General features: G+C 48.5%; 1 protein-coding gene across 2 annotated transcripts in view; it reads right to left on the minus strand.

Annotated features, from left to right (window-relative positions):
* rnf17 (ring finger protein 17) overlaps positions 1 to 15,349 on the minus strand; it is a 211,847-nt gene that overhangs the window by 116,718 nt on the left and 79,780 nt on the right. For both annotated transcript variants that reach the window (XM_038817770.1, XM_038817769.1), the window contains exons 12-14: positions 13,776 to 13,941; positions 7,165 to 7,355; positions 6,288 to 6,438 (exon numbers count right to left, since the gene is read on the minus strand). In XM_038817770.1, coding sequence (XP_038673698.1) covers positions 6,288 to 6,438; positions 7,165 to 7,355; positions 13,776 to 13,941 — 508 coding nt within the window. The remainder of the gene's footprint in view (positions 1 to 6,287; positions 6,439 to 7,164; positions 7,356 to 13,775; positions 13,942 to 15,349) is intronic.

Here is a 15,349-nt window from a genome sequence, read left to right on the forward strand (position 1 = left end):
GCTATGTGGTCCAGAACGGAGTTCTAGGGCCCCACCCCGATCGCATGCGCCCCCTCATGCAACCTCCCCCCCCCCCCCCGATCGCATGCGCCCCCTCATGCAACCTCCCCCCCCCCCCCCCGATCGCATGCGCCCCCTCATGCAACACCCCCCCCCCCCCCCCCCGATCGCATGCGCCCCCTCATGCAACACCCCCCCCCCCCCCCCCCCCCACACACTGACCCAAGGCCTTCAGACGATGCCTGGGGTTCTTTTCGTACGACGCCCAGTGGGTCCCAAACTATGCGGACAAGGTCCGTCCTCTCATTCAATCCACCGCTTTCCCACTGACGGCCGAGGCTTACCAGACCTTCAACCGTATCAAGGCCGACATCGCCACGGCCGCGATGCACACGATCGACAAGACGTTACCATTCCAAGTGGAATGCAATGCATCAGATGTCGCTCTGGCCGCCACCCTCAACCAGGCAGGCAGGCCCGTGGCATTCTTTTCCCGCACCCTCCATGCCTCCGAAATTCGGCACTCCTCTGTCGAAAAGGAGGCCCAGGCCATCGTAGAAGCTGTGAGACATTGGAGACATTACCTGGTGACAGGAGATTCACTCTCCTCACTGACCAGCAGTCGGTTGCCATCATGTTTAACACACAGCGGGGTAAGATCAAAAATGATAAGATCTTGAGGTGGAGGATCGAGCTCTCCACCTACAATTACGAGATTTTGAACCCCCCCACGATGGCCTATCCCGAGGTACATGTGCCAGCGCATAAGTGGACCGACTCCACACCCTACACGACGATCTCCGTCACCCAGGGGTCACCCACTTTTATCACTTCATAAAAGGCCCGCATTCTGCCCTACTCCATCGAGAAGTCAGGGCTATCACCAGAGACTGCCAGGTCTGCGCGGAGTGTAAACTGCACTTCTACCGGCCAGACCGTGCGTGCCTGAAGGCCTCCCCCGGCCCTTTGAACGCCTCAGCGTGGACCTCAAAGGGCCCCTCCCCTCCAACGACCACAACACATATTTTCTCAATGTGGTCAACGAGTACTCGAGATTTCCCTTCACCATCCCATGCCCCAACATGACGTCTGCCACCGTCATCAAAGCCCTCAACACCATCTTCGCTCTGTTCGGTTTCCCCGCCAAGTCCACAGCGACCGGGGATCCTCATTTATGAGCGATGAGCTGCGCCAGTACCTGCTCAACAGGGGCATTGCCTCGAGCAGGGCGACCAGCTCCAAACCCCGGCAAAAAGGGCAGGTGGAGCGGGAGAATGGGACGGTCTGGAGGGCTGTCCAGCTGGCCCTATGGTCCAGAAATCTCCCGGCCTCCTGCTGGCAGGAGGTCCTCCCCGATGCCCTTCACTCCATTCGGTCGCTCCTGTGAACTGCGACTAACGAAACTACCCATGAACGTCTCTTTGCCTTCCCTAGGAAGCCCACCTCCGGCAATTCGCTCCCTACATGGCTGGCAGCTCCAGGACCCATTCTCCTCCGTAAGCATGTGCGGCTCCACAAAGCGGACCCATTGGTTGAGAGGGTACAGCTACTCCACGCGAACCCGCAGTACGCCTGCATAGCATACCCCGATGGCTGCCAAGACACAGTCTCCCTTCGGGACCTGGCATCAGCTGGGTCCCTGCACCACCCCCCCTCTGCCCCGGCACCACCCTCCCTCCCCACAGCGCCGCTCCAGGACGTTCCACCCTCCCCGTGGTCCCACCCGTGGATGAAGATGAGGTCGACACGCTCCCGGAGTCACCGACGACCGAACCAACGCCGGCATCAACACCGCACCTGCGGCGCTCGCAACGTCGGATCAAGGCGCCCGAACTTCTAAATTTGTAGATTCTTTCAAAATATTTTTTTACCAACCTGCATGTAAATAGTTTCCAACAACTTGTATGTAAATAGTTTCCACCACCCCCTCTGGACTCTTTTTTAACAGGGGGTGAATGTGTATTACTGTTGTATTATATACTGCATACGAGGGTATTACGGAAAGGCCCCTGTACTACAGGTACGGGGGTAGATCCCTGCCTGCTGGCTCCGCCCAGTAGGTAGAGTATAAATGTGTGTGCTCACCGAGCTGCAGCCATTTCGGCAGCAGCTGCAGGAGGCTCCACAGCTCGGCGTAATAAAGCCTCGATTACTCTACTCTCGTCTTGTCATAATTGATAGTGCATCAACCACCCACGGCTGCAGACTGGCTCGCTGACCTTTCAGAATTTCTCAACCTGGAGAAGATTAAGTAGGTCATCCGAGGGTCAGAGGAAGGCTTCCTGGATACTTGGGAGGCAGTTTATCGGCCTGTTCCAAAACCTGTTCTAGGCCAGCAGCGAGGAGTAAGCCAAAAATTAAAAAAAACAAGATAGATGGGGGGGGCGCTCCTGGCACAGATCCTTGTGGTACCCGACTAGTCACTGCCTGCCAATCAGATAAAGACTCATTTATACCAACCAAGTACTATTTGATTAATCTCAAACAAAAGTATGCCATATTGTTGACTTTAGGTGGCTCATTACTATTTTGTTAGTTCAGAATGCACCCTCTCCAGCCTCCCAGGAGAGAAGCTCTGAGAAGACACGATCAATGCATCACAGTTGTCATCCCCACCGTCCACCAGCGCAGAGACACGCACCTCTGTCGGAAATGTTAGTGGTCAGGCTTAGGGGTGCAATCTGGTGAGCACCACACAGCTGCTGATGAAATGAAATGAAATGAAATGAAAATCGCTTATTGTCACGAGTAGGCTTCAATTAAGTTATTGTGATAAGCCCCTAGTCGCCACATTCCGGCGCCTGTCTGGGGAGACTGATACGGGAATCCAACCGTGCTGGTGGCCTGCTTGGTCTGCTTTAAAAACCAGCGACTTAGCCCAGTGAGCTAAATCAGGTGCAAGCAGGAACCCCAAGTGAGACAGCAGTCGGATGTCTGCGGGATTCCACGACCCAGCTGGGTCCCAGCCTGAGCCTATGGAAGAGGTAATCCTGGAGCTGATGGAGATGATATAGGCTGGTCAGGACATTCAGAGGGAGATGTCAGCGACACTCCAGCAGACCAAAAGCCAGTTGGAGGAGTCTCAGAGGTCTTAGGCGCAGGAGATGTCAACGGGAATGTGTGGCATCGAAGCCAATACTGCTAGGGTGACGACCGCAGTGGAGATCCTTGTGCACAACATTGGCACTATTAGTGAAGGCATCGAAGGCTTTTCTCAGTCAGTGACGGCCATAGCTGAGGGTCTCAGCAGAATGTCCACATCGCTGGGAAATGTGACCCAGTACCAGGTGACCTTGATGAGGTTCCCGCTCTCAGATGGGAATGGCTAAGGCACTGCAGAGCTTATCAAGTCGCAGGTGGGCATTGCCAAGGCACTACAGGGTATGTCCCAGTCACTGAGGAGCATCATTGAGGGCGTCGACACCATGGGGAAAAGCCAGGGCTAGCAGAACCAGATGATGCAGCGGTAGCCAGGACTCGAACCAGCTGCCCCTCTGTCCCACGGTGAACCCCAGGGCCCTATGAGCACCGACCGGGAGGGGGCGCTGGGTGCCAACCCAGACACGTCCCATGGAGTGGCGACGGTGGCCACCAGCTCCCCCGAGTTCTGATTAGGCCGCGATTCGCAGTCAGCACCAGCAACAGGGCGGGACGGCTGTGCATATCCCGACGACAAGTGAGCCGGAGCGCATTGAAGGCCACGGGACGGGGTAAGCAGATGGCTGCCTCCACCTCTAATCTGCACCCTGGGGACACATATGGACCTAGTAGTAGAGCTTTAAGGCAAAGCACATCCGGCAGGGGGGACACGAGGACAACACTCGGCAGACAGGCAGAGGCCAGACTATGGCATAAATTGAGGAGCACTGTCGCTCAGCTCTCATTCCCCTGCCCTCGACGGCGACCCGCTGACAGTGCCAACTCAGTCCAAGAACCCTGGAGTGATATGACAGATCCTGGGAGGGTAGACAACATTCCAGGGCACGTCTTATGTGAAGAGGGCCTCCCTGGACTCGCTCCCTGCAGTGTCCGGCTGATTCTCCGGATCCTCCCTGGACTCGCTCCTCCAGCCCTCAGCTGGTACAGCGCTGCTTCATCATCCTCGTTCTCCTCCTCAGAGGTGGGCACATCAACCATTCAGCATCAACCTTCAGCATGTCACCCCACTGCTGTACCAGGTTGTAGAGGACACAGCAGACCACCAGCATGTCGCCACGGTTGAGGCATCAGAACCGCATCTTGAGGAGCCTGGTGCACTGCTCAATACAGCCTGGGTGGCCACACAGGCCTTTTGTATCAGGTCCCCACTTCGGTCTCCGCACTGGCGTCAGTAGCAAGATCCCCAGCAGGTACCCCTTATCCCCTAAGAGCCAGGCGTCCATCCTGGGATGGTCTCAAAGAGGCCGGGGATACCAACTAACCCTGTAACTGTCGTGGACGCTCTCGGAGACCCATGCACGACCTTCATGTGGTCGCACACAAGCTGGATGTTCAGCGAGTGGAACCCCTTTCTGTTAACAAAGGGCCTCCCAGATGGCCTGGTGTGTGCAGGGCAACATGCATGTCATCTATTGCCCTCTGGACCTTGGACGTCCCGGTGACAGTTGTGAAGCCTGCTGCCCGGGCATCTGGCTGGATTTGGTCAATGTCAAAGTGCTGTGGTTTTCAGCCCAGGCAAACAGGGCATCCGTGACCTGTCGGTCCGCAAGGACATGGCGCAGGTGCCGCATCATCTTCTTATTGAAGTGGAGCCTCCTGGGGCACATGCTGTCTGTCATCTATGCAAATAACCACCGGCGTCTGTACACCCTGGGCTGTCACGGGACTCCCCCGTCTTGTTCCTATGGGCAGCTGGGTCCTCGGGGTGTGGGGTGGGGTTCGGCACGTGGTTCGCTGCCTCGAACGTCTGCAGACACTGCTGCTGATGCCATCTCCGGCTTCTGGCCGCCTGGCCTAGCAGCAGCACGAGTAGGGCAAGTTCTGGGTCAAAAATCGCTGCCACAGCATTCAATATCTGTAAGGCATTGGGAGAGGGTGTTAGACTGACAAACAGTGGTCGCTCCCATCTGGCGACCCTCCATTCCCCCACTGATTCTCTTCTCTTCCTTCCCCCCCCCCCCCCCCCCCCCCCCCCCCCCCCCCCCAAAACACGGAATGCCCTGCCTATGAGTCCCGTCCGCAGAGGGCTCCACTCAGTGGGCTCAAGACCCTACACCCCTGACACCCGCTCACGACATCACCTGGATCGGAGGCTGGTCCCCTCCCCGAGACACTCACCCACCGACAGGCCGTAGACACGTCCCTGAAGCTGTGTCCCATTCCCATACCTTGGGTGTTTGGATGTTGGCTGCTGCATGTGTCGTGTTGCTTCCCGCAGTGTTCAGGCACAGTGTCCAGGCATGACGGTCTGATTAGGATGCTAGGCAATAGCTCCCACATGCTACATGGCCCCCCATCCCTAGAGCACAGGGGTGGTAAGCCCAGTGCTTCCGGTCTCTTTGCCTGCGAACAAAGAAGACTGCTCACCTCCACAACTCCCCACAGAAGCCCTTCTGTCAGGTTCACGTTTTTCAAAAGGAGTATTAATCAGCGCCAACATGATCACTTGTTGGGGAGGCTAATGAATGATGGGAGGCCATTGGATCGAATAATCAAATAACCTTTATTGTCACAAGCAGGCTTACAATGCAATGAAGTTACTGTGAAAAGTCCCTCGTCACAACATTCCAGCGCTTATTCGGTTACACAGAGGGAGAATTCAGAATGCCCAAATTACCTAACAGCACGTCTTTCAGGACTTGTGGGAGGAAACTGGAGCCCCCGAAGGAAACCCACGCAGACACAGACTCCACACACAGTGCCCCAAGCGGGAATCGAACCTGCGGCCCTGGCGTTGTGAAGCAACGGTGCTAACTACTGTGCTACCATGCCACCCACAGATAAGAAGTGGCTCCTGCTAATTGTATGGAAATAGAGCTTAAGTGGTGAGAATTGGATTCTCGCCATGCTATGGCAAGATCCCGATTTCACCTACAGGAGCGGGCTGGTTGCATCGCAACTATTTGGCGCCTGTTGCGGCTCAGCCTCTCCCGCTATTCATGGCCTCGTTTCACTCGTGTGAGAGTGCAACGAGGCCAGAGAATCACGCCCAACATAAATGCATTGTTCTAATAACAGAACTGGTGCTGTCAGAAAAGTTTCATATTTTAGTCTTTATGTAACAATTGCACATATAGTTTGTTCAGCAAATATATTTTACAAAAAGTGCTTAAAAATATACAAATTACCAACTGAATGTAGAAATCCAATGGGTCGTTGATATGAGTAACCATTATTTGGATCTCCTTTAGGAAAGATGGTCTGACAGGTGGATAATACTGCATAAGTAACATGTTGCTTTCCAGGTTTGGTGCAGGAACGGAATATTCACTAACAAACCTAATAAGATAAATGTTTATTTGATGTGGGAAAAGAACATTCCAATAGCTAATCTATTAAGACAAGATGTGTATTTGAATAATTGTGAAATTCCAGACATTAGATATGGAAAAGAAAACTGGTTAGGGGCAATTCATATTTATCTAATGCAGCTTTGGTATATTTTTTCGCCACACAAAAGAAACCTGGTGTGAATTTTTGAAAATGTATGGAACAATATAATTGTGCACCAGCAGCAGCACAAGAACTGGGGCATGAAATTGGACAGTTTAAAAAAAACAATGGGCGATAGATCAGTGTAGGTAGAGGCGCCTGAAAAAATATTGCTGCAGCAAAAGACACTGATACAATGATTTAATAAAATGTTCCATCATCTGGCGGAGTTTGAAGCCAATTTAGATAGTGTGTCTCTCATGTTGATGGCAAGAGTATTACACAGAATTATTTGGACAGTCCGAATCCAGTCCTGATGAAAATGGATCCAAGGTCACTGCCTGTGTGGAGTTTGCTCATTCTCCCCATGTCTGCAAGAAATTGGATCCAAAAATACAGGATAGCTGGCATGGACAATGGGAAAATACTTGGGGAGGCAAAGCAGACATTAAAATTAGGCCTTCACTCAGGTTTATTTACTGAGAATAAAATAATAGCTATAATCCAAAATTAACAGAGAGCACAAGCATTTAGATTTTCTTCAGGGGTTGAGGGATATTCTCAACGACATACCTGGCCAATTCCAAGAATACAAGTGCATCCCGTAGTGACACAGGCACATCACTCTCCATCTTATCCATAGGAGGTTTTTTCAAATCCACAAGAAGTTTGTCTCCTTCCTCTCCCAAAACAATCATTTGTACAACTTTGTTATCCACAATTCGTGTAAACTCAGTCCTGGCTTCCACATTCCAACTGTTGCTCTTTTAAATTGGTAAAAGAAAAGTTGATCAGACAAAATTAATAACATTTTATGCAAGTTATCATTTCATTCTAGACATACTTCCCTTTCCATCTATTCCAAAACCACAAATTTGATAAATTAGCATGGTAGACCCTTTTTCAGTAAGGAAAAGAATAATAAAACCTCTATTGTGGAAGACGGGGGAAAAAAGGCAACACTCCAATCACAGAAATAGTCAACGAACAAATATATAAACTGCTTTTCAGAAAAATAGAAACTCATATGGCACAAAAAAGATTTTGGTGGGCCAACTGAGACCATACAACAACAAGAATGCATAAATAACTTGGATGGTGAAAATAAAAATTTTCCCACAGAAACTAAAGGGGGGGGGTGGGGGGGGAAGGGGGGAAGAAATAGTAAAGGGTCCAGAAACAAATGAACAGACAAAACACAAAAACTCCCCGTGCCTGTTTTCTGACAGCGGATCAACATCAAAAGTGCAAACTTGCATCCCCTTCTCTGCAAGCTGACATACTGATACATTACCAGCAGCCTTCCTACAAAGGCAATGCAAAATAGATAATGCTTCATCTTCAGGAACATCCTCAAAATCCTGGAGTTACTGGTTATCTTTCCACGTTATTCCACTCAACGTTCTTTCAACAACTTGCATTTATAAAGTAAACCATTCCAAGATGCTTCACGACAGCATAAACAAACAAAAATGGGCAGAACCAAAAAGTGACATCATGACAATCCAGCTGATCAGAGGTAGGTTTTACAACATGTCTTAAAGCAGAAGAGACAGAGGAGGCTGCACAGACATGAAGAATCTAAAGGCAAGAGTATGGATTTTGGGTTCAGCAGCAAAGGCTTAGATTTCTCCACTGCATTTGGACATTTTCTATATTAGAGATGCTATGAAATGAAAATTGCTTACACGGAGGATCTCAACTGCTGCAGAGCAGAGATAATATAAAAATCAAATCCGTGCTCCTGTACTTTGTTGCACTGACTGGTGCTCAAATATATATAGTGCCTGCTTAAATGCTGCTGCTTTTTTTTTTAATAAATAGGACATGTTGTATATAAACTGCAATTTCAGTACAAGCAAAATAATTGCATCCCACTAAAATCATATTGTAAATGTGTTGAAATTCCAAGCATACAGCTAGAATGGAGTCAAGCATTTCTCCATAGTGAAGGAAGAACGAACTTGTATCCCATTTCGGGATGTACATTTTCCACTACATTCATCTCTCAATAATGAAACTAAGAACAGCTTCAACAGAGCTGAACAACTCTAACTTTATAAAGTGCACTGCACACAAAAGGAGACAAGGCAGGATATGTCTCTGCTACGAGAACAAATTTTCTCAGGAAATCCGGCCAGAACAGAAAAGTGATTATGTTCGGACACAAAACCAACATACAGAACCTTCATTGTCACAACCCTATCTTACACATAATCATCCAAAGCATGAATGGGTTCAAAGAAAAGAATCAGTGCGGCCAAGCACTCCTTTGCTCTTGGTAACGCCCTTTGAAAACCTTCTATCTTATAAGATGGTAGCTTATACTATGTGATCAACTTTGTGTTAAGGGACTTCCGGTGGCTATGGAGTGAATTTTCGCACATTTGGCAGCTCCCGCTCGAGGCAGTTTTTTAAAAATCCTTTTCCTCCTTTGTTGGGCGGGTGTTTTGATGCAAACCGGTGTAGAGGTGGTCGAGGGAAGTTAAACTCCACTGCTGGTGTTGGTGGATTGATCCATGGACCAGAAGTGGGTCGCAAAGAAGGGAGCTGTTTGAGCAAGAAATTCTTCATGTGCCACAGGTGAAGATGGCAGAGGGTAAAGGGCCAGCCCTGCCTGCCCAGTGGTTAACAGAGCAGCTGGTGGACTTCTCAAAAGAGACGTTCACCCAGCAGATGAGGGAAGCCCAGGAGGCCCTAGTCAAGGCTAAAAGCTGGAATTGATCGGGTAGAACAGAGGCTGGTGTCCCAGGGCCAGGTTATTCAGAAGGGGGAAAGGGCAGTGGGGGAGCATGAGAAGCAGTTTACCTCTTTGGCAGCCAAGATCGGGAAGATGCAGGAGACCCTGAAGCGGCTAAAGGTGAAGGTGAAGGTGGAGAATCTGGAGAACCCCTCCCCGAGGTAAAACCTATGAATCGTGGGGATGCCCGAGGGCATTGAGGGAGCAGATGCTCGCTCAAATGTAGCCAAGATGTTGGAGACGTTGATGGGGAGGGTGCCTTTGACTGGCCCCTGGGAGGTCAACCGGGCACAAAGGGCGCCGATGAGGAAGCCGCAGGCGAACGAGCCGCCGAGGGCGATGGTGGTGCAGCTCCACTGATCCCTCAACAAGGAGAAAATATTGCGGTGGGCAAGGCAGATGAGGAGTTGTACTTACGGAAATAATGAGCTCTGGATGTACCAGGACATGGGCGCATAACTGGCGAAGAGGAGAGCCGGGTTTAATCGAGTGAAGGCTGCCTCTTTAAGGGAGTGAAGATCGGGATGCTGTACCCAGCCCGCCTCTGGGTGACTCACAACAGCCAAGAACATTATTATGAGGGACAATGAACAAGGTGGACATTGAACTATGGAGGTGGTGTGAGGAGATTTTTTTTCTATCTTTTTCGTTTTTGTTGATTATGGGGAAACCTCTTTTGAGGGGTTTTGTTGGGTTCTGTGGCGGGGTATTTGGATGTGGTTGCTGTAGCGCAGCAAGGGAGGTGGTGACCGGAAGAAGTTACCGTTCTTCCCTCACCTGCCGCCCCAGGGGCTACAGGAAAAAGTGGTGTCAAAAACAGGGTTAGGTGAGGGTAAAATGTCGGAAATTTATAAGAAATTGATGGATTGGGAGGGAGCCCCGATGGGGGTAGTGAAGCTTAAGTGGGAAGAAGAGTTGAGGAGTGAGGTGGAGGCTGGGGTGTGAGAGGAAGCTTTGAGGAAGGTGAACTCATCCTCATTGTGTGCAAGGCTTAGCCTTATGCAGTTCAAGATGGTCCACAGGACACATATGACTGTGGTTAGGGTGAGCAGGTTTCTTTGAACGAGTGGAGGATAGGTATGGGCGGTGCGCAGGTGGGCTCGCGATTCATGTCCACATGTTTTGGGCCTGTCCGAAGCTTGAAGGGTTCTGACAGGAGTTTGCCGACATTATGTCGAGGTCTTGAGGTAAAGGTGGTCCTGAGTCCAGAAGTGGCGATCTTTGGAGTGTCAGAAGACCCGGGAGTCAAGGGGGCAAGAGAGGTCGATGTCTTGGTCTTTGCCTTCCTGGTAGCCCGGAGGAGAATCTAATTAGAATGGAGGGACTCGGGGCCGCCGAAACCAAGTGACCTGGCAGTTTCTTCGGCTGGAGAAGATAAAGTTTGCCTTGAGAGGGTCTGTGGAGGGTCTCCTGGAGGTGGCAGCTGCTCATCAACTTGAGAACAGTTTAGGTGTCAGAAGGGAGGGGGTAACAAAAAGGAAGATGGGGAGCGAGATGGTGAGTGTTAGGTATTTAGTTGGTTTGATTATTTGCAGCCCTGTTGGCTTGTTTTGTTTTATGGTTGTGTTTGATGTGTAAATATATAAATGCCTCAATAAAATATTTTTCAAAAAGTCATATTTCGCAGTTCTGTTTAAAGAAATGGCGAAAAGTAGTTTGTTCTTAGAATGACACCTTACAGTTAAACAAACAATACATTGCTTTAATTGATCTGCATCAGAAATAAACTTTTATTTTCAGATATTATGACGTTGTGTTTTTAATATTTGTTCTGAATTGTTTTAGTATGTGGGGGAATGGGTTAAAACATGTTTTTAAAAATCTGTGTTAAGCATCACCTGTTGTGGCAGGAGTCTTACTCTGGCATGGCATTCACTGCCACATTTGTTGCAGAGGAAGACAATGGGCTGACCGTGTGTAGGATTTCATAGAATCCCTATAGTGCAGCAGGCCCATCGAGTCTTTGGGTACTGACTCTTTGAACGACCACACTACTTCAGCCCAATTTCCCATCCTATTCCTAAAGGGCAATTTAGCATGGCCAATCAACCTAACCTGCACATCTTTGGACGTTGAGAGGAAACCAGAGCACCCGGAGGAAACCCACACAGACACGGGGAGAATGTGCAAACTCCACACTGACAGTTACCCAAAGTCAGAATCGAACCTGGGTCCCTGGCACTATGAGGCAGCAGTGCTAACCACCGTACCACTATGCTGGCATCAGTTTTCTCTGGGCCCTCTTAATCAGCTGAGCTTTCCATTTCTGCTCACCTCATCCAATGCCCCTCAGACTCTAGAGGTCATGGCTGCCTGCAACCATCGCCTGGTTGTAAATGTCCTCCATTAGGGCAGCACGATGGCGCTGTGTTTAGGACTGCTGCCTCACGGCGCCGAGGTTCCAGGTTCGATCCCGGCTCTGGGTTATTGTTCATGTGGAGTTTGCACATTCTCCCCGTATTTGCGTGGGTTTCAACCCCACAACCCAAAGATGTGCAGGGTAGGTGGATTGACCATGCTGAATTGCCCCTTAATTGGGAAAAATGAATTGGGTACTCTAAATTCATTTTTAAAAAGTTAATATCCTCCATCACATTTCACTTGCCGGAGTTACAGTGTGGAGATATAGACACCCAGTGGGCATTCACCGTACAGAAGGATATAGAGATGGAAAAATGGTATACAGCCGTCAGCCACCTGATGAGCATGGCCAAGCCAGTGAAGCCATCCTTGGTTTAACAAATTGAGTCTATGGAATTAACAAACTCCAGAACTGGACTTGGTGACCTTGTCCAATCAAGAGATGCCAATGATTTGGTTGCAAAACAAAGATGGGAACTGTTCAGCCTTCTCCTATATGGTGACTCCAATAAGGTACTGTCCCTTTTAGGTGACGTGCTCAGAATATGTTGCAGTGTTGGAGATGTCTTGCCAAAGTGTCCTGGAAATTATCCCGATGAGTTTCAAAGACCTCTTCAAACCTCCAGCAGCAAGTGAATTGAGGTGATGCACTTTTGGCAGTCAAAATCCCTAGAAATGAATTGTTCACTTCCAATTATCCACAGCATAGGGGGTTCTTTCAAGCAAATGATTATTAATTATTAATAAGCACGAGTAGGCTCCAGACTCTTAAATAATCCTCCAGGAAACCTTCCTCACACATGCTTCAACTCCTTTACACCAAGATGGCTTCCAGTGCTAAAATCGGGTTTCAACTCAACACATCTTGGCCACCTCGGAGGCTCTTTAGCAGTTAGAAGAGCAGTTGAAAGTCACCCGCCCTTTGAGGTCCGTTTGTGCACTCCCAAAAGAAGTAACCCAGTGACAATGAAGGAACAGCGATATATTTCCAAGTCAGGATGGTCCATGGCTTATGGGGAACTTGCAGATGGTGATGTTCCCATGCATTTGCTGCCCTTGTACTTTAGGTGGAAGGTGCCTTGGTGAGTTGCTACAGTGCAGCTTGAAGATGGTATACACTGCAGCCTCTGTGCATCAGTGATAGACACAGTAAAAGTTTGTGATGGATGGGATAGCAGTTAAGTGGCTGCTCTGTCCTGGACTCTTGCTTCTGCTGTTGGAGCTGTACTCATCCAGCTAAGTGGAGCACACTCCTGGCTTGTGCCATGTAGGTGGTGGTCAGGTTCTGGGAAGTCAGGAGGCAAGTTACTCACCACAGAATTCCCAGCCTCTGACCTTCTCTTTCAGCCACAGTACTTGTCAGTCCAGTTCAGATGATGGTGGTGATGTCTGGGACATTGTCTGGAATGTATGATTACGTCAGGCTGTTGCTTAACTAGTCTGTGGGACAGCTCGCCTGGTACAAGATGTTAGTAAAGAGGGCTTTGCAGGACTGACAGGGCTGATTGTGCTCTTGTTGCTTCCAGTGCCTCGGTTGATGCTGGGTGGTCTGTCCTGTTTTATTGCTTTTAGACTTTTTCGAAGTTTGATAAATTCTAGCAAGTGCCATGGGGGGATTTGAATGTCCGTGTTAGAGAGTTTGGGTCTCTGGGTTGCTAGTCTAGTGACATTACCACTGTGCCATCACCTCCCCTATAGATCTACTTAATGGATACATAATGACAGGACACTGAGCAAGATCAATTATATAAATTAATCTCACAGAAGAACATGCAGACTAAATACAGCAATCAGCAACATCTAAACTAGAGTACAAAAAATGGATCACAACTAAACATCAGTCATGACTAAAAACTGAAAGGTTTGAATGTATAGCTCAATGTCCAGGGCTGCAGATATATAATGTAAAAAGCCAAGTAGACAGACATTTTAATTTTCCATGTAGAAACTTTTGTAAAACAAGGGAGCTCCAAATTGATATATCAAAAGAAGAACCATCAGAATGTGCGTTTACTAAGCAATGCTGGAATCTAGAGAAAACCTGTGCTTTATTGCTGTTTTTGAAGACATACAAGCCTCTTACCAGATTTGCTGGAACAATATCTTTCAATGAACATTTGATGGCTAATGGAGGAATATGATTTAGTGCTTTCATTTGAGGAGTCAGTTTTCGTACATATTGATTCAAGTCACTGACGCACGTGAATGTTGCCACATCACTCTCCAACTTCTTTAAAGGGATGTCAATTCTATGAATAACAAGAAAATGTCATATTTACCTTTACATGACTTTTAAAAACATTTCTTCAAATATATAAAAAGTTCCCAATATTCAATAAGAAAGAGTACAATTACACCTAATCCTCTCTTCAGTCACAGCTGCATTGCCAGCAGAGACCAGTCAATAGTAATTGGGAAACCTGGCCAATTTTTATCTTCCTACTCGAAGAGAAGCTCAAAGTTTAAATGGCTTCCTGAGGTGAAATCAGCTTACCCATTGTGATAATATGACCAGCAGCCTGAATCTTGGGCTTGATACAGAACTGGACGCTTTAAAGCCACAGTCAGAACCACAGACAGGTCTGATGGGAAATCAAACAACCAAACTCGAATGCACTGGACAGAGACAGACAGCCGGGACAAGTCTGGGCTTGAAAGGACAACTGAAGTTAATCGGTCCCATTCAAATGGATTGATTGTTCTGGATTGCCCAGATGAAGCCAGACTTTCTGGCACCTAGATTACCTTATATGGGATAAAGTTGCGTGCAGACAATGCATCGGAGAATGGACCTCTGGGGGAATTCCTGGTGTCCTATAGGGTTGCAATAAGCAACTCCAATGAGTGCTGCGACCCCCGTCCAGCAACCTCATTGGTTGAGGGGCAGAGAAGCTTCTGGAAGGCACGAAGAGGGGTATAAGAAAGAGGAATCCAGAGACCTCCCCAGCGAAGATTCGACTCGGGCATCGGAGACGACACAATGGCAGACCAGCGGACAGAAGGAAACAGCGTGCGAGACCCACCTTTATAGACAAAGGCTTGAGATGATCAAGACTCAAGAGGATTGGGCTCGCACAGCTCGATCCAGTTCATCGGCACAGGTAGTATTAAGAATCTTAGGCTCATTATAGTTGGGATAATTTGGGGATAAACTGTTTCGTGTCTGAAAATAAATTTGAGTTGAATTGTTGTCTTGTGTCTGTCCTTTGTTCATTTTGCAAATAAGGGCACCTGGGTAAAATGCTTGAATAATAAACTGGTCTATGTGTCTGAACTTTACAGGCAACACCAGCAGAACCAGGAATTGGACCACAGGAGTTCCTCAATATGGATGTATGGTTCAGCTATGCGTTACCTAATTACACAGCTAATGCGGTTTTGAGTGTTAAACGCAACTTAAGGGAATCATAAAAATCCCATGCAAAAACAAAAAACCGCAGGTGCTGGAAATCTGAAATAAAAAAGATAATTGTGGAAATATTCAGCACATTAGATCAACATATCAGGTCGAAAACCTTTAATCAGAATTGAAGTTCTGTCACAGATTCAAAGCAAACATACAGATAGGGTAAGTGAGGATAGAACACGAGGGGAGGTCTGTGATGGGATGGGAAGATAAGCAAAATTAAATGACAAGGGAAAGATAATGCAAGGCAA

This window comes from Scyliorhinus canicula, chromosome 14 (assembly GCF_902713615.1).
Source record: "Scyliorhinus canicula chromosome 14, sScyCan1.1, whole genome shotgun sequence".
Lineage (NCBI taxonomy): Eukaryota > Metazoa > Chordata > Chondrichthyes > Carcharhiniformes > Scyliorhinidae > Scyliorhinus > Scyliorhinus canicula.